Source organism: Hylobates moloch, unplaced genomic scaffold (genome assembly GCF_009828535.3).
Source record: "Hylobates moloch isolate HMO894 unplaced genomic scaffold, HMol_V3 SCAFFOLD_21, whole genome shotgun sequence".
NCBI classification, from domain to species: domain Eukaryota; kingdom Metazoa; phylum Chordata; class Mammalia; order Primates; family Hylobatidae; genus Hylobates; species Hylobates moloch.
The window spans coordinates 17054424-17081258 of record NW_026652296.1 but is presented as its reverse complement, the minus strand read 5'-3'; the positions used below and the strand labels follow the sequence as shown (position 1 = coordinate 17081258).

At 49.8% G+C, this 26835-nt stretch overlaps 1 protein-coding gene across 2 annotated transcripts in view; it reads left to right on the top strand.

Annotated features, from left to right (window-relative positions):
- The first annotated feature begins 1588 nt into the window (after positions 1 to 1588).
- Positions 1589 to 26835, top strand: part of MYBL2 (MYB proto-oncogene like 2) — a 51126-nt gene continuing 25879 nt past the window's right edge. Inside the window, exons 1-6 of one of the 2 annotated variants that reach the window (XM_058433042.1) lie at positions 1589 to 1695; positions 3940 to 4077; positions 12389 to 12482; positions 19600 to 19671; positions 20609 to 20701; positions 24695 to 24915. In XM_058433042.1, coding sequence (XP_058289025.1) covers positions 4043 to 4077; positions 12389 to 12482; positions 19600 to 19671; positions 20609 to 20701; positions 24695 to 24915 — 515 coding nt within the window. In that variant the 5' untranslated portion in view covers positions 1589 to 1695; positions 3940 to 4042. Of the gene's footprint in view, positions 1696 to 3939; positions 4078 to 5495; positions 5710 to 12388; positions 12483 to 19599; positions 19672 to 20608; positions 20702 to 24694; positions 24916 to 26835 lie in introns of those variants that run through there. The other variant, XM_032143284.2, reaches the window with a different exon arrangement.

Genomic DNA, 26835 nt, shown 5'->3' with positions numbered 1-26835 from the left:
CACGGTGGCTCACGCCTGTAATCCCAGCACTTTGGGAGGCCAAGGCAGGCAGATCACCTGAGGTCAGGAGTTCGAGACAAGCCTGACCAACATGGTGAAACCCCATCTCTACTAAAAATACAAAATTAGCCGGGTGTGGTGGTGCATGCCTGTAATCCCAGCCACTTGGGAGGCTGAGGCTGGAGAATTGCTTGAACCCGGGAGGCAGAGGTTGCAGTGAGCCAAGATCACGGCGCCATTGCACTCCAGCCTGGGCAACAAAGAGCGAAACTCTGTCTCAAAAAAAAGCAGGTATTGAATTAGTTTGATTCCTTGAATCAATTATTTCCTTGAATTGCTTTCCTTCCTCCTTCCACTGAGATCCACATTGTTGTAGAAAGTGTCCCTTTCCAGGCTGAGTCCTTGGCCTCTTATGCCTATATGGCCACTTGTTTGCTACCATGTCTCTGTTCTCTACACTGATGCCCTGGAGTGGGACAGAAGAGTCTGAAAAACACCCCTTTGTTTCAAAATCTCTCTCTCTTATTTTTAGTGGAGACGAGGTCTAGCTGTGTTATCCAGGCTGGTCCTGAACTCCTAGCCTCAAACTACCCTTTCACCTTGGCCTCCCAAAGTGTTAGGATTACAGGATTACATGTGAGCCACTGAACCCAGCCAACAGGTGTATGTAATAGTTTAAGGAGACTTGATATTTAGGTTTTGATTTAACAAATTTTTTTTGTACAGACAGGGGATCTCACTATGTTGCCCAGGCTGGTCTCGAACTCCTGGCTTTACACAATCCTTCCACCTAGCCCTCCCAAAGTGCTGGGATTATTACAGGTATGAGCCACTGCACCTGGCCCCAAATCTCTTTTTGAGACAGAGTCTTGCTCTGTCACCCAGGCTGGAGTGCAGTGGCACAGTTTGGGCTCACGGCAACCTCCTCCTCCTGGGTTCAAGTGATTCTCCTGCCTCATCCTCCTGAGTAGCTGAGACTACAGGTTTGTGCCACCATGCCCGGCTAATTTTTGTATTTTTAATAATTATAGGGTTTCACCATGTTGGCCAGGCTGGTCTCAAAGTCCTGACCTCAAAGTAATTCACCTGCCTTGGCCTCCTAAAGTGCTGGGATTACGGGCATGAGCCACCGTGCCCAGCCTGAATCTCTTTTGATGTCCCATATTTTATAAGATATAATTCAAACTCTAGCACTCCCAGCTTTCTCACTTGAGGTCCAAGCCTTTCTAACTCTCCAGGCCAAATGTTAGCTTTGTAACATTGCATCCACTCAATTTAAATGGAATGTGTAAAACCCTTCCATGAGTACCTACCAGAAGCCAAGCTATAGCAAAGTTCTGAGTTCTGAAGCTTAAAATGTGCACAGGCTGTCCTTTCTGTTGAGAGAGAAATAAAATAGTGGGTGGAGGAAGTGTGATGAGGACAAGAATGATAAGGAGGATGCTCTGGAGGTGGAGGGGGAAGACTCCAGCCAGAAGGGCCATGTGATTCTACTTATCATCAATCAGTGTTTGTTTGGTGTCCAAGCTGGTGCTGAGCCCAGAGCATTTAATAAGTTGATTTGATCCTGTATCTTCCCAACATAGGGTCAAGGCCTCGGTCTGGAGCCGGGGTTGGGGCAAATTGTGGAATAACCAAATACCTGGAGCCTCCCTGTCCAAGGAGGGCGTTTTCAGGAAAAGTTTCCCAGCAGAGGTAAGTTCTGTATGTTATTAGTCAAGAGTCCAGGGACCACTTCCAGATGTGGTTTCACTCGGGACACTGGGAATCCTCTCTCCAGAGGATATCTGTTGGTATGATGATAACTGGAGAGGAAATGTGTGGAGATCATCAGATTCCATCTGGCACTAGGGTGATCTCCCTGCTGCCTGACTCGCAGCACTGACTCCAGGCTTCTTTGGCTCTAGGGCATTGGTTAACTGGCCCCAGTTCCAGGTTGCAAGTGCACTCTGCAGCTGTTCCCTGTCTCTTGCTTTGGGCAGATACCTTGCCCAAGCTGTCAGGTCCTGCCTCTCCCTGAAATGGGATGACTAATGTGTGGACCTCAAAGGATAAGAGTGAGGGCAGCTGAAGAATTACAGTAGTAATAATAGCTAACAGTAATATAGTTCTTTTTTTGCTGGGCGCAGTGGCTCATGCCTGTAATCCTAGCACTTTGGGAGGCCGAGGTGGGTGGATTGCCTGAGATCAGCAGTTCGAGACCAGCCTGGGGAATATGGTGAAACCCCGATGTCTATTAAAATACAAAAAATTAGTCGGGCATGGCGGAGTGCTTCTGTAACCCTAGCTTCGGGAGGCTGGGGTTATTGAGATGGAGTCTTGCTCTGTTGCCAAGGCTGGAGTGCAGTGGCACGATCTCGGCTCACTGCAACCTCCGCCTCCTGGGTTTAAGTGATTCTCCTGCCTCAGCCTCTTGAGGAGCTGGGGTTACAGGTGCACGCCACCATGCCTGGCTAATATTTTATATTTTTAGTAGAGATGGGGTTTCACTATGTTGGCCAAGCTGGTCTCAAACTCCTGACCTTAGGTGACTCACTCACCTCAGCTTCCCAAAGTGTTGGGAATACGGGCATGAGCCATTGTGCCCGGCCAATATAGCTCTCATTATGTGCCAGGAACTGTTTTTGGTGCTTTACACGTATTAATTTATTTAATCCTATAATTACCTACAAAGTATAGTGATTAAGAGCATAGACTCTAGAACCAGACAGGCCAGGTTTGAATCCCTGCTCTGCCATTTACTAGCAGTGTGACCTTGGGGAAGTCTGTGCCTCAGTTTTCCCATCTGCTAAAAGAGGATAATCCCAGTATCTACCTCATAGAGTTGTTACAAGGATTAAATGAGTTACAATTTATAAACAGAATGCTGGCTGGAAATATTAGCCGGGCATGGCTGCGTGCGCCTGTAACCCCAGTTACTTGGGAGGCTGATAGTTTAAAAGCTATCTAAAATTTTGATAAATCCCATTTTTCCAGGTGAGAAAACTGAGGCACAGAAGAGTTAGGTAATTGGCTGGGCATGATGGCTCATGCCTGTAATCCCAGCACTTTGGGAGTCTGAGTCGGGTAGATCACCTGAGGTCAGAAGTTCAAGACCAGCCTGGCCAACATGATGAAAACCCGTCTCTATAAAAATACAAAAATTAGCCAGGCATGCTGGCGCGTTCTTGTAGTCCTAGCTACTCGAGAGGCTGAGGTGGGAGAATCATTTGAACCCGGGAAGTGGGGGTTGCAGTGAGCCGAGATCACGCCACTGCACTCCAGTCTGGGCGATAAAGCCAGACTTGGTCTAAAAAAAAAAAAAAAAAAGTTAGGTAATTTGCCTAAGATACGGCAACTGAATGGTGGAGCTGGGACTTAAACCCCAGGAAGTTTGGCTATGGAGGCTGTGCTTTCAATGAAGTGGGCATGTCCACATTAATTACTTTATAAGGGGAGTGGGCGGGAGAAACCCTGAGTTAAGTGATGTGGAAGCTTCTAGCACTTAAGATGTGAGTTAGTCTTCCTTCTTCTGTGGTAAGTGAAGTTTGCAGCAGCTGGTGGCTGGACTGTCCCCAGGTGGCCAGCAGCTTCTGGAAGGGGGCTCTGAGGCCTGAACAGGGGCTAAAAGGCTGGGGTTTGGCTTGGTCTCTTCAGCATCCTGTCTCAGAGCTCATTTATCTTCCTCTCAGCACTGCTCCCAGGAAGTCCAGTGTGGCTTGATCCTTGGTACTTGGTAAATGTCAATCTAAAATAGAAAACCTTTGCTAAATCTCAAGGAGAGACAGTCTCACTGTCTGTCACCAGACTGGAGTGCAGTGGCGGGATGATGAGGGCTTGAGCCCCTCGAACTCCTGGGCTTAAGCAATCTTCCTGCCTCTGCCTCCCAAGTAGCTGGGATTACAGGCATTCACCACCACAGCCAGGTAATTTCTTATTTTTTCTTATTTTTTTGTAAAGACAGGGTCTCACTGTGATCCCCAGGCTGGTCTCAAGCTTTTGGACTGAATCAATTCTCCCACTTCAGCCTCCCTAAGTGCTAGGATTACTGGCGTGGGCCACTATGTCTGGCCTAATCTCTGGGAGTTTAAATCCAAGGTAAACTGAATTCAATTCAACAAACCTTTGCCTGGGGCTTATGTCAGGTCTTCTTCTGGGCCCTGGAGATACTGGGGTGCATTGAGAGGCCACCTGGACCTCAGGATGCTCCCAATTCAAAGGGGGAAATGCAGAAGCCTACAGGCAGATTGTGGGCAGTGGACCCCAAATTAAATAGGAATCAGCCACGTGGGAGGGGCAGGAAGTGTTCCTGCCCTGGGTAATGGCTCAGGCAAAGGCAAAGAGGCCGTTTCTTTTGGCCAGGGCTGGGTGGTCTGGAAGATCAGATAAATGTGATTGTGGAGTAAGGAATTTACCCTGAGGGAGAGGAGGATGGTTTTAAATTCTGGAAAGCGTTCACGCCTGTAATCCCAGCACTTTGGGAGGACAAAGCGGCAGGATCCCTTGAGCCCAGGAGTTTCTAGACCAGTCTAGGCAACAGCAACATAGCAAGACCCCCCCCCCCAAAAAAAGAAAAAAAAAAAAAGGGAGGTGTCTCACTCCTGTAATTCCAGCACTTTGGGAGGCCGAGGCGGGCGGATCACGAGATCGGGAGATCGATACCATCCTGGCCAACATGATGAAACCCCATCTCTACTAAAATACTAAAATAAAATAAAATAAATAGCCGGGCGTGGTGGCGCGCGCCTGTAGTTCCAGTTACTTGGGAGGCTGAGGCAGGGGAATCGCTTGAACCCGGGAGGTGGAGGTTGCAGTGAGCCAAGATCGCGCCACTGCACTCCAGCCTGGCGACAGAGCGAGACTCCGTCTCAAAAAAAAAAACAAAACAAAAATCAGCCGGGTGTAGTGGCGAGTGCCCGGTCTTAGCTACTCGGGAGGCTGAGGTGGGAGGATCGCCTGAGCCTAGGAGGTGGAGGTTGCAGTGAGCTATGATCGCGAAACTGCACTCCAGCCTGGGCGACAGAGCAAGAACCTGCCTCTAAGAAAATGAACAACAAAAAATGAAGTCTATTAAGGAGGGTCTCTCGGAGGTAGGAGAGGAAGCAGGGAGAGGAAGCAGGGAGAGGCACAGGTAGGGTGAGGGGCCGCTTTAGGGTGGGGCTCTAGGGACGTAGGAGTGGCTTGGACTAGCGTGGGGGATTCCGCCCTGGCGCTTTCCCTGGCTGGCTCTCCCATGCTCGCGCCTCGCTCCCCTTCCTCGGTCTTCGCTATGTGGGATACTCCTGGGCCGCCCCGGACTGACACCTGAGCCAGGCCTCGGTCACATCCCAGCCCGCTCCACAACTCCCAAGTCGCGGCCGCCGCCCCTGTCCGGCAGCCGGCCCTGGAGGGTCTGGGCAGGTGCCTCCCCGCAGGCCCCGCCCCCCCCGCAGGCCCCGCCCCTCCCACAGGCCCCTCCCCCCGGCGCCCGCGCGCCAGGCCCGGGCGGCGCCGACGCGCTTGGCGGGAGATAGAAAAGTGCTTCAACCCGCGCCGGCGGCGACTGCAGTTCCTGCGAGCGGGGAGCGCGGGACCTGCTGACACGCTGACGCCTTCGAGCGCGGCCCGGGACCCGGAGCGGCCGGAGCAGCCCGCGTCCTGACCCCGGCCCGGCTCCCGCTCCGGGCTCTGCCGGCGGGCGGGCGAGCGCGGCGCGGTCCGGGCCGGGGGGATGTCTCGGCGGACGCGCTGGTGAGACGAGCCGGGTGGGCTTGGGCCCCTCCCCCTCCCTTTAACTCACCCCTCCCCCACCCAGCTCCCCCCGACCCTCCCCAGGCTCCCTCCAAGCTGAGGTGTGTGTGTGTTTTGGGGGCGGGGTGTTTCCGCGGAAATGCTGCGTCCTGGGCCCTCTGAGGCAGGGGCGCGTGTAGAGCTGGGGGGCTCTTGGGAGTACCTCGCGGCTCCCCGGACCTGCTGGGCCTCGGAGCTGGGTCGGGCGGGTCTCCTGGGACCCGGGCCAAGCCCTGCATGATGTCATTTTGTCTCCCGCCTAATTGCGGGATGGGGGTGGGCCGGCCGGTGTCAGCTGGCAGGGCCTTCGCCGGGGAGGGAGGCGACCCCTGGGAGCGAGAGGGAGTCTTCAAGTCCCAGCCAGTGGGAGACTGAGCCTGGGAGGCACTTGTTCCAGCCTAGTTTTGGGTCAACTTGGTGGGTGGGCTTGGCTCCTTAACATTCCGGGGAGTACAGAGTCCCCCAAGCCCTCTCTCCTGGACTGAGAAGGGTGCTCCCACCTGGGTTCCGCACCCCATCTTGGTTCGGTTTGAGACCTCTCTTCCTCTTCCCACGAGGAGCTTTGGGCAGCTGGGGTTGAAGGTGCGGGGGAGAGAGAGTCCCTGGGGCAAAGGCAGGAACTGCGGTCTCCATTTTACTTATTTCCCCAGAGACTTAAGTGGCAGAGCCAAGCCCGGAGCCAGGTCTGTGGCTCCAGATCCTTGTCTTACACCTGTGCGCCTGGGGCCTGAGCTCCAAGCTTTTCAGCCTGCCTGGGAGACAGGACAGTGGGGTCCTGACCTCTTCCCTGCCTGGATCGCTGCAGCTCAGATAACCTTCGGTCCCTCTTTTTTTTTTTTTTTTTGGAGAAGGAGTCTCGCTCTGTCGCTCAGGCTGGAGTGCAGTGGCGCGATCTTGGCTCACTGCAACCTCCGCCTCCCAGGTTCAAGCGATTCTCCTGCCTCAGCCGCCCGAGTAGCTGGGACTTCTGGCGCGTGTCACCACGCCGGGCTAATTTTTTGTATGTTTAGTAGAGACAGGGTTTCACCATGTTAGCGAGGATGGTCTCGATCTCCTGACCTTGTGTGTTCGGCCCGCCTCGGCCTCCCAAAGTGCTGGGATTACAGGCATGAGCCACCTTGCCCGGCCAACCTTCGGTCCTTCTTTAGACGATAGCCTCATCTGAAGATGAAGCCTTCCATCCCTCTAGACTTTTGCCCTTTCAGGCTGAGGATAGGGATCTGAGCACAGGGACTGTGTTCCTCAGGCCCCACTTTCCCAGGACAGCGCCAATGTCCAGGAAGAGTTTTCTGTTCAGGCACCTATCAGACCCTGCCCTGGTTTTTTTTGTTTGTTTGTTTTGTTTTGTTTTGTTTTGTTTTGTTTTGTTTTGTTTTTGGAGGCAGGGTCTCCCTCTGCAGTCCAGGCTGGAGTGCTGTGGTGCAGTCATAGCTCACCGTAGCCTCAACCTCCCAGGTTCAAGTGATCTTCCCACCTCAGCCAGCTGGGACTGCAGGCTGAGTAGCTGGGACTATGGGCACGGGCACCACAACTGGCTAATTTATTTAATTATTTAGGAGACAGAGCCACTCTGTGTCGCCCAGGCTGGAGTGCAGTGGCACAATCTCGGCTCACTGCAACCTCTGCCTCCTGGGTTCAAGGAATTCTGTCTCAGCCTCCCAAGTACCTGGGACTATGGGTGCATGCTGCCACACCTGGCTAATTTTTTGGATTTTTAGTAGAGACGGGTTTCACTGTGTTGCTCAGGCAATCCGCTCGCCTTGGCCTCACAGAGTGCTAGGATTACAGGCGTGAGCCACCTCGTCTGGCCTGTTTTATTTTTTGTAGAGATGGAAGCGGGGGGTGGCCTTGCGTCGTGTCTCACCTCACTATGTTACCCAGGCTGGTCTCGAACTCCTGGCTTCCAGGGATTCGCCCCCCGTTGGCCTCCCAAAGTGCTGGGATGACAGGTGTGAGCCACCTTGCCTGGCCCCATCCTGATTTTTTGTTCAGGAAGAGTTATTCCAGGAGTGACTGCCCCTAGACCACCCCCAGGTCCTAGGCTACTTCTCCCACGAGGGGCTCAGTGGAGGAACCCCTCCCATGTGAAGGATGGCAGCTCCACAGCCCTCAGCCCATTTCCTGTCCACTTGCTGTAACTCTCCTCTGCCCTAGTGTCCCACTTCCCGCTTTGTCTCTGACTCACCCCTGTCCTGGAGCAGAGCCCAGCACGTTGAAGGGCAAAAGGTAGGGTATGTTGGACCAAAATGTGGTTGCCACCACTAACCTCTGCTTTTTCAGCCGGGATTAGGATGTGAGGACTTGCAGGTGTCTGGAGTTAGGAAGGTTCAGAGCCTGGCTCTAGGAACTTGGCAGGTGGCCTCACCCCCGCTGAGCCTCAATTTCCGCATCTGTTAAGGGGGATAATGAGAATGTGGGTGAAGTTGATGGCCAGCACATACGGTAAAATATATCATCTCACAGAAATGCCCCAGTTGTCTGAGATGCTGACCCTATCAAACAGCATTGGAGGCTGGGTGTGGTAGCTCATTCCTGTAATCCCAGCACTTTGGGAGGCCAAGAGTTCAAGACCAGCTTGACCAACATGGTGAAACCCCTCGTCTCTACCAAAAATACAAAAATTAGCCAGGCGTGGTGGTAGGCGCCTGTAATCGCAGCTACTCGGGAGGCTGAGGCAGGAGAAATTCGCCTGTACCCAGGAGGTGGAGGTTGCTCTAAGTCGAGATCATGCCACTGCACTCCAGCCTGGGTGACAATGCGAGACTCTATCTCAAAAAAATAAAATAAAAAAATAAACAGCATTGGAGCACCAGGGAGTGTCCATGCAGACATCTTTTCATCCTTAAAAGAATATTTGCTGACCTGTTAGAAGCCAGGCCTTCTTTGTGCTGGATGCTGGAGAAGCAAAGATGGTTTCTGTCACGAGCTGTCTGGGGGCAGTTGATTTTAAAGCCAGCTTCATTCTGTTATTAGTATCTTCTGGATTTTTGCCTTCTATATTGCAATGGTGGAGGACCCATGAACTGGGTCAGGAATGAATTCCAGATCCTTCTGTATTGCTGACTGTAGACACCGTCCCTTCCTTTCCTATTTCTGAAAATTTTTTTCTTTTGAAATTGGGTCTTGCCTGGCCTAAAAAATTTAATTAGTATTTCTTATTGACTAATAGGCAGCAGCTTTGCACATTTTTTCATTCATTTGTGTATTCAGTCAGTCCCTGGGCAAACATTTCTTAAGGCCTTTTGGTGATAAACCCTGGGATACCAAGGTGGAGCTGACCTTTGTAGATGATGTAGAGGAGACAGGCAGTTGCAGTGTAAGGGCCCGAGACAGGAAGGTTTCCCATGTGCTGTGGAAGTACAGGAGTGACTCTAGGAAGCAACGGTGAGCTCTGGAGAACAAGGAGAAGGTAATGTGGATAGCACAGTAGGCCTTTCATTTGGTCACAAGACCTAGACTTGCCTTGTTTGGAAACCTGTAAGCTTTTTCCAGTTTACAAATGTCTGACCTAGCAACTTACCTGACCAACGTGACCTGATGCAGGTCCTGTCGGGTGGAGTTGGGGAAAGATTACTCACCTTCCTCAAGCACCTGACGTCTCTGGAGGTGGATCCTATGATTTCCATTTTTTTTTTTCTTTTTGAGACAGAATCTCCCTCTGTTGCCCAGGCTGCAGTACAGTGGCACTATCTCGACTCACTGCAACCTCTGCCTCCTGGGTTCAAGCAATTCTCCTGCCTCAGCTTCCTGAGTAGCTGGGACTACAGGTACATGCCACCATGCCCAGCTAATTTTTGTGGTTTCTTTTTTTTTTTTTTTTTTAGGGTGGAGTCTTGCTCTGTCGCCCAGGCTAGAGTGCAGTGGCACGATCTCTGATCTCCGCTCACTGCAACCTCCGCCTCCTGGGTTCAAGCAGTTCTCCTGCCTCAGCCTCTCGAGTAGCTGGGATTACAGGTGCATGCCATCACACCCAGCTAATTTTTTTTGTATTTTTAGTAGAGACATCATTTCACCATGTTGGCCAGGCTGGTCTTGATCTCCTGACCTCGTGATCCGCCCGCCTTGGCCTCCCAAAGTGCTGAGATTATAGGCGTGAGCCACTGCATCTGGCCTTAATTTTTGTATTTTTAGTAGAGATAGGATTTTACCATATTGACCAGGCTGGTCTCGAACTCCTGACCTTGTGATCCACCCACCTTGGCCTCCCAAAGTGCTGGGATTACAGGTGTGAGTCACCGTGCCCGGCTGATTTCCATTTTTTTTTTTTTTTTGTGAGACGGAGTTTCGCTCTTATTGCCCAGGCTAGAGTGCAATGGCTTGATCTCAGCTCACCGCAACCTCCGCCTCCCAGGTTCAAGCGATTCTCCTGCCTCAGCCTCCTGAGTAGCTGGGATTACAGGCATGCGCCATCACATCTGGCTAATTTTCTATTTTTAGTAGAGACAGGGTTTCTCCATGTTGGTCAGGCTAGTCTCGAACTCCTGACCTCAGGTGATCTGCCTGTCTTGGCCCCAAAGTGCTGAGATTACAGGTGTGAGCCACCACACCTGGCCTGATTTCCGTTTTTGTAACTATTAAACTGGATAAATACGAGGATTTTTTGGAGCAACTTGGAAGATTGCCTGGTAGAGTAAAAACACTCAGAATTCAAAGCAGCTCGTACTGTTTTTTTTTTCCCTACAGCTGCGTTAGAAGATATTGTACACTGGGCCAGGCGCAGTGGCTCACGCCTGTAATCCCAGCACTTTGGGAGGCCAAGGCGGGTGGATCACAAGGTCAGGAGTTCAAGACCAGCCTGGCCAAGATGGTGAAACCCTATATCTGCTAAAAATACAAAAAAAATTAGCCAGGCGCGGTGGCAGGTGCCTGTAATCCCAGCTACTTGGGAGGCTGAGGAAGGAGAATAGCCTGAACCTGGGGGCAGAGGTTGCAGTGAGCTGAGATGTCGCCACTTCACTCTAGCCTGGGCAACAGAGTGAAACTCCATCTCAAAAAAAGAAAAAAGATACTGTACACTGATTTTTCTCTCCATTAATTATGCCTGTGTGTAGGCAATTGTACACTGATTTTTCTCTCCATTAATTATGCCTGTGTGTAGGCAAGGATTGAAAAGGGATTTGCAAAAATGGACATAAGCCGGACACAGTGGTGCACACCTGTAATCCAAGTTACTTTGGAAGGCTGAGGCAGGAGGGTCCCTTGAGCCCAGGAGTTCAAGACCAGTCTGGGCAGCATACTGAGACCCTGTCATTACAAAAAAAAAAAAAAAAAAAATCCCCACACGAAAAAACAACTTGGCCAGTCACAGTGGCTCAGGCCTGTAGTACCAGCACTTTGGGAGGCCAAGGTGGGAGGATTGCTTAAGGCCAGGAGTTCCAGATGAGCCTAGGCAAAATAGTGAGATGTTTCTACAAAAAAATACAAAATAGCCAGGCATAGTGTCATATGCTGGTTGTTCCAGGTACTTGGGAGGCTGAGGTGGGAGGATTGGATTGCTTGAGCCTAGGAGTTGGAGGCTGCAGTGAGCTATGATTATGCCACTACATTCCAGTCTGGGTGACAGAGCCAGACTCTGTCCCTAAAAGAAGAAAAACAACAAATGGACATAGAGAATATATTTAGAATTTTTTTTCCAAATAACTGATACCTCTTAAAATCCTGATGCCTGATAACTTACTTCATCAACTTTATTCCTTAAAATATCCATGCAGGTTGGTTACTGAAAGGAAAAAGTGATAGTCTGATTTTGAACATAATATTCTTGGTGAAATCTTAACTTTCTTTTTCCTTTTTTTGAGACAGTCTTGCTTTGTCACGCAGGCTGGAGTGCAGTGACATGATCTTGGCTCATTGCAACCTTCACCTCCCGGGTTCAAGCAATTCTTCTGCCTCAGCCTCCTGAGTAGCTGGGATTACAGGCATGCGCCACCGCACCCAGCTAATATTTGTATTTTTAGTAGAGATGGGGTTTCACTGTGTTTGATCAGGCTGGTCTTGAACTCCTGACCTCAAGCAGTCCACCCACCTCGGCCTCCCAAAGTGCTGGGATTACAGGTTTGAGCCACTGTGCCTGGCCTCATTTTTTTTTTTTTTTTATACAGCTTTTGAAATCACTAGGGCATTCCTGAAAATAAAAAAGAAGAAAGTAGCTCTTAACCCTATTTCATTAAAAAATTTAAAAAGAGGTGTGGTCAGGCGTGGTGGCTCATGCCTATAGTCCCAGCACTTTGGGAGGCCGTGGTGGGAGGATTGCTTGAGCCCAGGAGTTCAAAACCACCCTGGGCAATATGGTGAGACCCCGTCACTACAAAAAATACAAAAGTTAGCCGGGCGTGGTGGCATACCCCTGTAGTCCCAGCTACTTAGGAGGCTGGGGCGGGAGGATCATTTGAGTCCAGGAGTTCAAGGCTGCAGTGAGCTACGATCATGCCACCCTGAATTCCAGCCCAGTGACAGAGTGAGACCCTGTCTCAATAAAAATAAGTGAAGCAGAAGTGCCTATGTCTTAAAAAGAAGAAAAAGTAAGAGCCTCTCTCCCCCAGACCTTTCCCCAGGGTGGGCTGGCCGCTGCCTACATGTTGTCCATTATGTAAAACATATGGACACACCATCCTTTACCCTTGGCCTGCTTTCCCCATAGCGAGGATCTGGATGAGCTGCACTACCAGGACACAGATTCAGATGTGCCGGAGCAGAGGGATAGCAAGTGCAAGGTCAAATGGACCCATGAGGAGGTGAGTGCCATGGGGAAGAGGGTTGATGGCAGCTGGGGGCTGTCCAGAGGAGCTGAGCCTGGAGTGTCTACCTGATGTCTCATCAGATGGGATGAAGAGGAGGAGCCGGTAAAGGAAGGGTTGGGTCCACTGATTGTCCTCATGCCTCTTCTCAGAGCATTCTGGGGGACTCTCAATTCTGAAGACTCAGCGGGTGGGAAGGGGATGTGTGTCCTAGACCTCAGGGCCGATCGTGTCTCCTGAGCAGCTGGCATGTTCTATGTCGTGGACATTGATTGTGCTTTTTGCCTTTTGACTGCTAGGAGGTTTGGCCAAGTCTGTAACTCCCCCTTTCTTTTTTTTATTTGTCACCCAGGTAGAGGCAAAGGCATAATCATCACTGCAACTCCCTCTGGTTCAACGATTCTCTGCCTCAAGAATTGAGACAGAGTCTCGCTTTGTCACCCAGGCTGGAGTGTAGTGGCACGATCTTGGCCCACTGCAACCTCTGCCTCCCGGATTCAAGCAATTCTCCTGCCTCAGTCTCCCGAGTAGCTGGGATTACAGGCATGCGCCACCATGCCCAGCTAATTTTTTTTTTTTTTTTGTATTTTTAGTAGATACGGGGGCTTCACCATGCTGGCCAGGCTGATCTCAAACTCCTGATCTCATGAACTGCCCGCCTTGGCCTCCCAAAGTGCTGGGATTACAGGCGTGAGCCACTGCGCCCGGCCTTAATTTTTGTATTTTTAGTAGAGATGGAGTTTCACCATGTTGGCCAGGCTAATCTCGAATTCCTGACCCCAGGTGATCCGCCTGCCTCGGCCTCCTAACGTGCTGGGATTACAGACGTGAGTCACTGCACCCTGCCAACTCCCACTTTCTTTTTCTAAAAAAATTAACTGTATTGAACCTTCTGACATCAAGCCCTGAATTGGTTTCTTTCTAGCTCCGTCTTTTTATTTTATAATAAATGTGATTGAAATATAATTTATATGTAATCATATGCAATCAAATGCCCTTTTTTTTTTCCTTTTTGAGACAGGGTTTTTGCTCTGTTGCCCAGGCTGGAGTGCCATGCTAGCATGGCTCACTGTAGCCTCAACTTTCTGGGCTGAAGCAATCCTCCCCCCTCAGCCTCCTGAGTAGCTGGAACCACAGGCATGCACCACCACGCCTGGCTAATTTTTGTATTTTGTAGAAACAGGGTCTCAACATGTTGCCCAGGCTGGTCTCAAACTTCTGGGCTCAAGCAGTTCTCCCACCTCAGCCTTCCAAAGTGCTAGGATTATAGGTATGAGCCACTGTCCCTGGCCAAATGCCCCTTTTTATGGTGAACAGTTTGATCAGTTTTTTTTCCTTTTTTTTTTTTTTTTTTTGATATGGAGTCTCTGTCTCCCAGGCTGGAGTGCAATGGCATGATCTCCATTCAGTGCAACTTCCGCCTCCTGGGTTCAAGCGATTCTCCTGCCTGATCCTCCTGAGTAGCTAGGATTACAGGCACCCGCCATCATGCCCAGCTAATTCTTATATTTTTGTAGAGATGGGGTTTCACCATGTTGGCCAGGCTAGTCTTGAATTCCTGACCTCAAGCAGTCCACCCACCTTGGCCTCCCAAAGTGCTGGGATTACAGGCGTGAGCCACTACGGTGAGCCAGTTTGACGACTTTTGACAAATGCATATACCAATGTAAGCACCACCCTGATTATCCCAAGAAGTTCTCTGTGGCCCTTTGTGGTCAGGTTTCCCCAGCTCCAGGCAGTTGCTGATTTGATTTGTTTTGCCTGTTTCTTTCTGGTGTGTGTGTGTGTGTGTGTGTGTGTGTGTGTGTGTGTGTGTGTGTGTGTGTGTGTGTGTGTGTGTGTGTGTGTGTGTGTTTTGTTTTTAACTTTAGGTTCAGGGATATATGTGCAGGTTTATTATATAGGTAAATTGCATGTCGTGGGAGTTTGATGTACAGGTTATTTTGTTACCTAGGTAATAAGCATGGTACCCAATAGGTAGTTTTTTTTTTTTTTTTTTTTTTTAAGACAGTCTCTCTCTGTTGCCCAGGCTGGAGTGCAGTGGTGCGATCTCAGCTTACTGCAACCTCCGCCTCCTGGGTTCAAGCGATTCTCCTACCTCAGCCTCTCAAGTAGCTGGGATTACAAGCACGTGCCACCATGCCTGGTAAATTTTTGTATTTTTAGTAGAGACAAGGTTTCTACTTGTCTCTACTAAAATGTTCACCAGGCTGGTCTTGAACTCCTGACCTCAGGTGATCTTCCCACTTCAGCCTCCTAAAGTGCTGGGATTACAGGTGTGAGCCACTGCACCCAGCCCCAATAGGTAGTTTTTTGATCCTCATCCTCCTCCCACCCTCCACCCCCCTCCCACCCTCCACCCTCAAGTAGGCCCTGGTCTCCTTGTTCCCTTCTTCGTGTCCATGTGTATTCAGTGTTTGGCTTTTACTTATAGATGAGAATATGTGGTATTTGGTTTTCTGTTCCAGTGTTTGCTTAGGATAGTATGTTTTGCCTGTTCTTGAATCTTCTGTAAATGAAATCATACGGTTACATTCTTTGCATCTGGCTTTTGCTCAGCATTGTGTTGGGTGATTCAGTAACTTGTCCTTTTCTATCACTGGATAGTAGTCCATTGTATGGGTATACCACACAGCGTTTCACCTGTTGATGGATGTTTGGACTGTTTCCAGTTTTTGGCTATTATGTATAGTGCTACCTTGAAGATTCTTGCATAAGTCTTTTTGCAAATACATGTTTCCCTTTCTTTTGGGAAGACAGGTATGGTCATGGGGTAGGTGTATGTTTAGTTTTACAGAAACTGCCTTTTTCTTAATTGATTGTACCATTTTAGACTTCTACTGGCCTTTTTATTTTACCTCAATTTTTCTTAGTGTCTTCAGTTCTTAAGTGTTTTTTGTTTTGTTTTGTTTCAACCCATAGTTAACATCATAGATGTCTTTAATTTTAGGATTGGGTTTTTTTTTTTTTTTGTATTGTATTATTTGTATTGCTTTTGTTTTTTGTTTTTAAATAGAGAAGAGGGTCTTGCTGTGTTGTCCAGGCTGGTCTCCTGGGCTCAAGCAATCTTCCTACCTTGGCCTCCCAAAGTGTTGGGATTACAGATAGGAGCCACCATGACTAGCTTGTTTTGTTTTTTTCTAAAACTTGCTGTGTGAGTGGTAAAACCCTTTTAAATCATGAAAGATGTTTTTCCAGATGCGTGCTAAGCAAACCTTTTCTGCTCATCCTGTTGTGGACCAGGGACTATATTTGGCTCTTGTGGGCTTAGAAGAATAAACAAGACCAAGTTCCTACCCCAGAGCAGCTTTCTCTCTGGAATGGAGAGATAAGACCGTGTACAGGTCCCTGGAATGTGCTGTGGTCATCCGTGGCACCGGTAGGATCAGTGTCTGTTGGTGGTCACTGTTGTAGCTCTGGGCACCTGATAATTGTAGGATGAGTGGGTGGCAAGTACCTTTAGAAGGAGAGATTACTGCTGCCTGAAGAGGTTAAGGAAACTTATGCGGAGAAAGTGACCTTTGAGCTAAGGATGAGGATTTGGAAATTTAGCAGTAAGGGAAGACCTACAGTGTGCAAAAAGGTGGGTAAGTCAGATCAGGAAAGGGGCTGTAGGTGGAGAAAAGCCAGTACAGGAGGCCAGTTTGGTTGGAGGGAAGGGTCCTTGAAGGGGAGAAATGGTTGACGGAGATGAAAGGATACACTGGGGCTGATTCTTCTAGGGCCTTGAGTGTTGGGCTTAGAAGCTGTAGGATTGTTCAGCTCTCAATGCAGAACAGAGCCAGGTTAGCTTGGTTTTTGGTTTGTTTTTTTCTAACTCTGAACTGGACAAAGATGGAAGGTTTTTAATGCCGGGAGTGATGTGAATGTAGCTGGGCTTCAGGGGAGTTCATCTGCTGTGTGGGGGATTGATAAGAGAGATGGGTGGCCTGGTGCGGTGGCTCACGCCTGTAATCCCAGCACTTTGGGAGGTTGAGGCGGGTGGATCACCTGAGGTTAGGAGTTCGAGACCAGCCTGGCCAACATGGCTGAACCCTGTCTCTACTAAAAATACAAAAAAATTAGCTGGGTGTGGTTGTGGGCGCCTATAATCCCAGCAATTTGGGAGGCTGAGGCAGGAGAATCACTTGAACCCAGGAGGCGGAAGTTGCATTGAGCTGGGATCGCACCATTGCACTCCAGCCTGGACAACAAGAGCAAAACTCCGTCTCAAAAAAAAAAAAAAAAAAAAGATATAGAGCACAGGCTGGGGCTGAGAGACCAGTGCTGAGGGAGTGGGAGAGGGCGCTGTGCCAGGCAAGCAAGAGGTGGCTGTGGAGAGGGCAGTGCGGGGATGGAGCTGACCACGTTGGGGAGTCCCAGGGTGGGTGGGAAGAGTGTAAGTTTGGGAACGATAGTATCCAGGTCAGTTGTCAGGGAGGGTGGTGGTGCCGGAGATGGACTGGGGAACACAGAAGGAAGCAGGTGAGAGCCTGGCCAGGGCGGGTAGGGGGCATGGAATAGGTAGGGAAGGGTGTCCTAGGCTGGCTCACCCAGAGAATTTACGGTGACTTTGCCCAGCCTGTACTGGTTCTGGCCAAGCTATAGTTGAGGGCTTTGATACCTGTCGTGGGCCACATTGTGACCAATTTTTCTGTCTAGGAGCATGTATACATATATACACATATAAATTTGTGTGTGTGACAAAACCACCTCACTTTAAGTTTATCCCCTTTTCCTCCCCCTTAAATCTACCCCTTAACCATCTTTAACTTTGTAGTTCAGTGGTGTTAAGTATTTTCAGATTGTTTTGCAAAAGATCTCTAAAACTTTTTCATCTTTGAAATTGGCTGAGTGCGGTGGTTTATGCCCGTAAACTGAGCAGTGTGGGAGGCCGAAGCAGGAGGATTGCCTGAGTGCAAGGAGTCCTAGACCATCCGGGAAAACATAGCAAGACCCTGTCATTAAAAACCAAACAAAAAATACCCACCAACTTGGTGGGTCACGGTGGCTCAGGCCTGTAATCCCAGCACTTTGGGAGGCGGAGGCAGGAGATTGCTTGAGGCAGTCTAGACCAGCCTGAAGAACATGTGAGATCCTGTCTCTACAACAAAAAAACAAAAATTAGCCAGGCATGGTGGTGTGTGTCTGTGGTCCCACCTACTTGGGAGGGTGAGGTGGAAGGATCACTTGAGCCCATGAGGTTGAGGATGTGGTGGGCTGTGTTTGCACCACTGCACTCTAGCTTGGGTGACCAAGAGAGACCCTATCTCAAAAAACGAAAAAAAAGGATGGAAAACTGAAACTAATTAAACATGAATTCACTCTCCTCCCACCCTCCAGCCCTTGGCAGCTATCTTTCTACTCTGTTTCTGTGATTTTGACTATTTTATTTATTTATTTTATTTTTTCAAGACAGAGTCTTGCTCTGTCGCCCAGGCCGCAGTGCAATGGCATGATCTTGGCTCACTGCAACCTCCACTTCCCGGGTTCAAGTGAGTCTTCTGCTGCAGCCTCCCGAGTAGCTGGGATCACAGGCGCCCGCCACCATGCTGGGCTAATTTTTGTATTAATAGAGACGAACTTTCACCATGTTGGCCAGGCTGGTCTCAAACTCCTGAGCTCAGGTGATCCACCTGCCTCGGCCTCCCAAAGTGTTGGGATTAAAGGCATGAGCCACCGCTCCCTGCCTGATTTTGACTATTTTAGATGCTTCCTGTGAGTGGAATCCTGAGTATTTGCCCTGTCTGGCTATTTGACTTAGCATAGTGTCCTCATTTCATCCATGCTGTAGCATGTGTCAGAATGCCCTTGACTGAGTAATATCCATTGTTTATATGCATGACATTTTCTTTTTTCTTTTGTTTGAGACGGAGTCTTACTCTTGCTCTGTTGCCCAGGCTGGAGTGCAGTGGCACGATCTTGGCTCACTGCATCCTCTGCCTCCCGGGTTCAAGCAATTCTTTTGCCTCATCCTCCCGAGTAGCTGGGATTACAGGCACCCACCACCACACCTGGCTAATTTTTGTATTTTTAATAGAGATGGGGTTTTGCCATATTGGCCAGGCTGGTCTTGAACCCCTGACCTCGTGATCTGCCCGCCACAGCCTCCCAAAGTGCTGGGATTACAGGTGTGAGCCACCGTGCCTGGCTTGACATTTTCTTTATATATTAATCGATTTGACTGAGGAAAGCTTTATATATAATTAACTACAACCATTTGTAGTACAATTCAGTAGAACCGCCAGAACAGCCAGGCTATAGAACATTTCCATTGTCCCCAAGACGTTCCTTGCCCCCCTTTGCTGTTCATCCCTTTCCACTACTGGCCTCAGACAACCACTTTTTGTCCCTATAGCTTAGTTTACATTTTCTAGAATTTCATATGCATGGAATCATAGGGTGTGTACCCTCTTGTGTCTGGCTTCTTTCACACATCATAGTGACACTGAGATTCATGTTATCGCGTGAATTGGTAGTTCATTTCGGGAGGCTATTTTGATAGATACTAGCCTGTCTTCTAACTACTCTTGTTTTTGCCCAGGCCTCCTGCTTCTAGTGCTGAATCACTGTCAACTCTGGCCCGAGTTCAGTAATGACCTCCTTATGTCGACTCTGCTGCCTTCCAGCCCCTTTCCCACCCTGTAGCAGGCAAAGAGAACTTTATAAAAAGCACGTTTGACTGTGACCACCCACTGTTCAAACACATCAGTGGTTTTGCATGATAGATGGTTGAACTGATGCTGCGAATGGTCTGGCCCCTATGGTTCCCTCCAAAATCATCTTGGATCTGTTTTGCTTCCTCCTTTTTAGCTATTCGGCATTTCCTTGGAACCTGTCCCTTAGTGTCCCTGAGTAGGCAGTCACCACGTACCTCTCCATATCTCCCAGCAGGGTGTGGCTTTGCTTTTGTTCCTGTGAGCCTTCTATTGCCAGCTGGCTCCCTCCCATGAGATCAGGGGCAGCTCTTTTGCTGCCTGCTGCTGCAGCTGTAGCGCCTGGCACCTTGTACGTATTCACTTCATGACGGAATGGATGAACGAGGCTGTTCCTTTTAGATTGGGCTCTGTCATGGGCAGCCCTGAGGTTTTCTGCATGTATGTGTGCTGAGCCCCTGTCTTTCTGGTGTTGGCAGGACGAGCAGCTGAGGGCCCTGGTGAGGCAGTTTGGACAGCAGGACTGGAAGTTCCTGGCCAGCCACTTCCCTGTGAGTACAGTCCCCCTGTGGCCCTCCCTCGGGGCAAGGGCTCTGGGAGAACAGTGTGCCTGCGACAGACTTTGCCAAGGAGGAGAAAAGGGAGCTCCTTACTAAGCCCCTGAAAACAAACCAAATAAAACAGGGCAAATGGACCTTTGTAGGATCTCTCTTCCCAAACTGGCATTCAGGGTACACTGCTGTAAACATCTCCCAGCTCCTCAGCATGCCTGGTGGTCTTCAGGCTCTGAGACATTTGCAGCATGTGGTGCATATTTGCATTTCTTCCTGTAAGTCAGGAGTGAACAGGTGTTCGGTTTCTCAACAGTGAGACTGAAACTGAGGGGAAGCGATGCTTTCAGCAGGCTTCATGGTGAGGCCCCTGCAGGGCTGGCAGGTGCTACCACATTCGAGTATTTAGAGCCTCCTGATGGTGAGGGGGTTCCCCTCAGGACCTCCTTCTCAGGCCCTCCCACCCCTGACCCACAGGTGTCTGGGAGGGAGGGGGTGTGGCAGGAGCTGCCATATGTCTTACTGCCTGGGCTGCTCAGAAAGCACATCACCAGATCCCTTCCTGCCCCATTTCCTCATCTCCCCCTCTTCTGTGTAATCTGAACTCTTCAGGGAATAAAAATGGTCTCCTAGAAAAAAGCAGGGGTCCCTGACATACAAGGAATTAAAGACTTGTGATGGTGGCCCCTTGTGTTTGGTTGGTAGGGGGTGGCTTCCCACAGGGGCCCGAGTTTGCCATCTCGTGTAGCAAAGGGAAACCGCCCATGTTCTGGCATGTGGGCTTGCAGTGTGTGGTGGCTGCATGGAACAGGGCACACCTACCCAAGGTGTGCCTAGTCCCAGGCCATGGGCCCCTGAGCCTAGTACTTAACCAGGCTCCCGGCCTGAGGTCCCAGAAGTTCTCACAGATTGGTTTGTTCTTCTGTTCTTTTCCCAGAACCGCACTGACCAGCAATGCCAGTACAGGTGGCTGAGAGTTTTGAATCCAGACCTTGTCAAGGGGCCATGGACCAAGGAGGAAGACCAAAAGGTAACTGCTGGGACAGTGCCTTGCACACAGTGGGCCTTCACTCACCAGTGTACCTGGGGACTGTGAGATTGCTTTGTGTTGGTGTTGGGGGTGTCAAGCTGAGCATTGGGTGTGAGTTGTCTACCAGCCAGTCTGGACACTCTTATGCTGCCCTGGCACCAGGCCTGAGATTCCAAGTTTCAGAGTGTCTCCAGGCTTCCCTACTCATGGTCCGAGGGCTGTTGGGCTGATTACTTGGCTTCTCTTGTTCCACCCATGGAGGGGAGCAGTAGCAGTGCAACGTTGTCATGAGAGTTAAGCAGGTGATGCTTGTAGGGGGCTTGCAGGTCCTGTACATTTGCTCTCAGCAAATGGCAGCTGCTGCTATCCCTGATTTAATGATGATTGCACCCTGTGACCTTCACAGGGCACAGATGCCTTCTTTTGATCGCCATAGCAGTCCTGTGAGGTGGGCAGAAGTTGTTAGTCCCATTTTACAGATGGAGAGAGCAAGGCTCAGAGAGGCTGGGGATGTCCCCAACCTAGAAGAGGCAGTAAGTGCTATGACTGCCCGGGGCTACCTTGGGAGTTCCCTCATCTCTTCTCCTTGATACCAGCCCAGAGGATGCCATTCCACCGAGGCAGGCGTGGCTCATGGGAAAGAGGGAGATGAAGGGAACTAGGCATTTTTTTTTTTTTTTTGAGATGGAGTCTCATTTTGTCACTCAGGCTGGAGTGCAGTGGTGCGATCTCAGCTCACTGCATCCTCCGCCGCCCAGGTTTGAGCGATTCTCCCGTCTCAGCCTCCTGATTAGCTGGGATTACAGGCACGCGCCACCACGCCTGGCTAATTTTTTTATATTTTTAGTAGAGATGGGGGTTTCACCATGTTAGTCAGGCTGGTCTCGAACTCCTGACGCCGTGATCCACCCGCCTCAGCCTCCGAAAGTGCTGGAATTACAGGCGTGAGCCACTGTGCCTGGCCTGGAAGTAAGCATTTTTAAATTAATTTTTTTTGAGACGAGTCTTACTCTGTTGCACTGGCTGGAAAGCATTGACTAATTTTTTTGATTGATTGATTGAGGCGGGGGTTCGCTCTGTCACCCAGGCTGGAGTAAAGTGACACAATCACGGCTCGTTGCAGCCTCGACCTCCCAGGCCCAAGCAATCCTCCCACCTCAGCTTCTAAAGTAGCTGGTACTACATGTGCCACCATGTCTGGCTAATCTTTTTGAAAAATTTTTGTAGAGAGAGTGTTTTGCTGTGCAGGCTGGTTGAACTTCTGGGCTCAAATGATCCTCCCACATCAGCCTCTCAAAGTGCTGGGATTGTAGGTATGAGCCACCATTCCTGTCATTTTTTATTTTTTTGAGACTGAGTCTTGCTCTGTCGCCCAGGCTGGAGTGCAATGGTGCGATCTTGGCTTACTGCAACCTTCGCCTCCTGGGTTCAAGCAATTCTCTGCCTCAGCCTCCCGAGGAGCTGGGATTACAGGCGCCTGCCACCACGCCTGGCTAATTTTTGTATTTTTAGTAGAGACGGGGTTTCACCACGTTGGCCTGACGAGTCTTGAACTCCTGGCCTTGCGATCTACCCACCTTGGCCTCCCAAAGTGCTCGGATTACAAGTGTGAGCCACTGTGCCCGGCCATTTTTTTATTTTTTTATTTTTTTATTTGTAGAGACGGGGTCTTCCTGTAAGTTTTCCAGGCTGGTCTTGAACTACAGGGCTCAAGCTATCTTCTCGCCTTGGCCTCCCAAAGTTCTGGGATTACAGTCATGAGCCATGACTGGCACTTTGCCTTAAAATTAATTTTTAATTAACTCGGCGTGGTGGTGAGGTGCCTGTAGTTGGGAGGCTGAGTTGGGAGAATTGCTTGAGCCCAGGAGTTCAAGGCTGCAGTGAGCTACGATCACACCACTGCACTCCAGCCTGGGTGACAGAGTGAGACCCTGTCTCTTAAAAACAACAACAACAACAACAACAACAACAACAACAACAACAACGCCTGGGCGTGGTGGCTCACACCTGTAATCCCAGCATTTTGGGAGCCCAGGGTGAGTGGATCACCTGATGTCAGGAGTTTGAGACCAGCCTGACCAACATGGCGAAACCCCATCTCTATTAAAAATGCAAAAATGAGCCGGGTGTGGTAACGCATACCTGTAATCCCAGCTACTTGGGAGGCTGAGGCAGGAGAATCACCTGAACTGGGGAGGCAGAGGTTGCAGTGAGCCGAGATGGTGCCATTGTACTCCAGCCTGGACAGCAAGAGCGAAACTGTCTCGAAAAAAAAAAAAAAGAATGAAATAAAATTTATTTATTTATTTATTTTTGAGACAGAGTTTCCCTCTTGTTGCCCAGGCTGGAGTGCAGTGGCATGATCTCAGCTCACTGCAATCTCCTCCTCCCAGGGACAAGTGATTCTCCTGCCCCAGCCTCCCGAACAGCTGAGATTACAGGTGCACGCCACCACGCCTGGCCGATTTTTGCATTTTTAGTAGAGATGGGGTTTTGCCATGTTGGTCAGGCTGGTCTGGAACTCCTGATCTCAGGTGATCCACCCGCCTCGACCTCCCAAAGTGCTGGGATTACAAGCGTGAACCACTGGGCCCAGCCTGAGACCTTGTCTCTTAAGAATAAAATAAAATTTAGTTTGAAAATACTTTTTTGGCTGGGTGTGGCCAGGAGTTTGAGAACAGCCTGGCCAACATGGTGAAACCCCGTCTACCAAAAAATACAAAAATTAGCCAGGTGTTTTGGTGTGCCTGTAATCCCAGCTACTCGGAAGGCTGAGGCAGGAGAATCGCTTGAACCCAGGAGGCGGAGGTTGCAGTGAGCTGAGATCACCCCACTGCACCCCAGCCTGGGCAACAGAGTGAGACCCTGTCTCAAAAAAAGTAAAAGCATAAAATCAGGCCAGGCGCGGTGGCTCATGCCTATAATCCCAGCACTTTGGGAGGCTGAGTCGGGCGGATCACCTCAGGTTGGGAGTTCAAGACCAGCCTTATCAACACAGAGAAACCCCGTCTCTACTAAAAATGCAAAATTAGCCAGGCGTGGTGGTGCATGCCTGTAATCTCAGCTACTTGGGAGGCTGAGGCAGGAGAATCACTTGAACCTGGAAGGCAGAGGTTGTCGTGAGCCAAGATCGTGCCATTGCACTCCAGCCTGGGCAACAAGAGCGAAACTTTGTCTAAAAATAAATAAATAAAAAATAAAATAAAAAGTAAAAACATAAAATCTTTAAAAAAAAAATCAAAGTGATATGTGGTTGCTATAAAAATTTAAACCATACAGAAATGAGGTCAAATATTTCTTCACCAAAATCTTTGCCAAAAGAAGCATCCACTCTTCCCAGTTTCTCGTGGTCTGTGTGCACGCGAGAATGTGTGTGTCTGTTGTGTGGCGGGGCCTGGCCTGGCTCTTATGGCTGCGTATGTTGTGGTTTGTGTCCTGAACTAGGAAGCCTGACTGAGGGCAGGTGGGGACTCAGGTCTGGCTAGGTCAGCCCACCATGCCTGCTACCATGGCTCAGCCTGTGCCCTCCCAATTTCCATGGAAGTGCTGGAGGGTCTTGGCGGCAGCCTGGGGCATGGCTGGGGTGGGAAAGTCTATTTCCCACCTTTAGTTTGGACTGCCTGTGTGTTGTTCCTCCTCATCCCTCTGCTCTTTTCTACTTAGCTTATTGGGTTGAGCCCTGAAGAGGGAAGCAGGACTCTGGCACCTTGTTTACCCCCACTTGATCTCTACTCTAGAAAGTGTCTGGCCTTCTTGGCCTAGATTTATTCCAGGCAATAAATGAGAGGGATGCGGTCAGATCCTCAGGTAGGCCCTGTGGGCTACACAAAGTCATCCTGGGTGGCATCCCCTGCAGCCCGCTCAGTGTTGCCTGAGGGGATGTGGTAGATGGCACCTCTCAGGGCCATGGCAAGGCTCAGGTGGATGTGAAGGGCTATGGTGGGGGTGTGAGAGGGGCTGGTGCAACTGGCTACCCAGAGGCTTTTCTCTAAGGTCATCGAGCTGGTTAAGAAGTACGGCACAAAGCAGTGGACACTGATTGCCAAGCACCTGAAGGGCCGGCTGGGGAAGCAGTGCCGTGAACGCTGGCACAACCACCTCAACCCTGAGGTGAAGAAGTCTTGCTGGACCGAGGAGGAGGACCGCATCATCTGCGAGGCCCACAAGGTGCTAGGCAACCGCTGGGCTGAGATCGCCAAGATGTTGCCAGGGAGGTAAGCTGTCTTCTTGGGGATTGGGGCAGGTTCCCAGGAGGCCAGGCCCGTGTTTCTAATGGAGGAGGGTTCCTGGGTGGGTACTGTGGTTCTGTGCTCTTGTTCTCTAACACCCAGCCTTGGCTCCAGGGCTCCTAGAGGCATGCATAGTCAGGAGGAAGGGTGGTTCCCCAGGGAAGGCCCTGTCTTCTGTCAGCTTAAAAGAACAGATAAGGGAGACCTCAGCAAGAAGTTGGATACCCCAGAGTCTAGTTCTCATCCTGTTCCTAGCTCACTGTGTCTTCTTGGTTAGCCTCTTCTCTTCGACTTCAGTTTCTTCTAACAGAATAGGCTTGAGATGTGGGGTAGATGGGCTTTCTTTAAGAAGAAAATGATAAAAAATGAGGTAGTACTATAATCTACTAAAAGGTGTTTTTTTTTTTTTTAAAAAGGTTTATAATGAAAAACATCAGCCTCTGTTACCACTCTGTTAAATCACTCTACTAAAACAGACTCATCTTTTTGAGTTCATTATCTCTTGAAGTGATGTGCCATTCTACATATTGATCCTCTGCTACAGGAGATTAGCTTTCTTAGGCTTTCCCACTCCCCATACATCCCTATTGCTCCAATAATGTATGATAGTTATTAAAATAATAATGTTTATGGACGGGCATGGTGGCTCATGCCTGTAATCCTAGCACGTTGAGTGGCTGAGGTGGGTGGATCACTTGAGGTCAGGAGTTCAAGACCAGCCTGGCCAACACAGTGAAGCCTCGTCTCTACTAAAAATACAAAAAATTAGGTGAATGTGGTGGTGAGCCTGTAATCCCAGCTACTTGCGGGGCTGAGGCAGGAAAATTGCTTGAACCTGGGAGGCGGAGGTTGCAGTGAGCCGAGATCACATCACTGCACTCCAGCCTGGGTGACAGAGCGAGGCTGTCTCAAGAAAAAAAAAAAGAAATTTTTTTTTCTAAATACTGAAAGCATTCCATGATCTTTTCTCCTAGTTTTCATCTCTTTTGCTTCATTTTCCGGGAGACTTCTTATCTTCTCTTTTTTTTGAAATTATTTTCACTAAAAATTTTACTTTCTAAGGGCTCTTCCCTTTTCTGGCACTCTTTTTTTTTTTTGGGAGCCCAGAGTCTCGCTCTGTCACCCAGGCTGGAGTGCAGTGGTGTGATCCGGGCTCACTGCAACCTCTGCCTCCCAGGTTGAAACGATTCTCCTGGTTCAGCCTCCCAAGTAGCTGGGACTACAGGTGTGTGCCACCATGCCTGGCTAATTTTTGTATTTTTAGTAGAGATGGAGTTTCACCATGTTGGCCAGGCTGGTCTCGAACTCCTGACCTCCTGCCCACTTCAGCCTCCCAAAGTGTTGGGATTATAGGCATGAGCCACTATGCCCAGACTCTTTGAAACGGGGTTCTCACTCTGTCACCCAAGCTGGAGTGCAGCCTCAACCTTCTGAGCTCAAGCAATCCTTCTGCCTCAGCCTCCCAAGGACCTGGGACTACAAGTGCATGCCAGCATACCCAGCTAGTTCTGAAATTTTCTGTAGGGGCAGGGTCTCCCTGTGTTGCCCAGGCTGGTCCCAAAGTGCTGGGATTATAGGCGTGAGCCACCACACCTGGCCTGGCACCCTGTTCTTATTTTGTGGTTTCAATAGCTTACCTCTCTGTCAATATTATGTTTTTTAAGACCGAATTTTGCTCTTATCGCCCAGGCTGGAGTGTAGTGGCATGATCTTGGCTCACTGCAACTTCTGCCTCCTGGGTTCAAGTGATTCTCCTGCCTCAGCCTCCTGAGTAGATGGGATTACAGGCGCTCGCCACCACACCTGACTCTAATTTTTGTATTTTTAGTAGAGATGGGGTTTTGTCATCTTGGCCAGGCTAGCTAGTCTTGAACTCCTGACTTCAGGTGATCTGCCTGCCTTGGG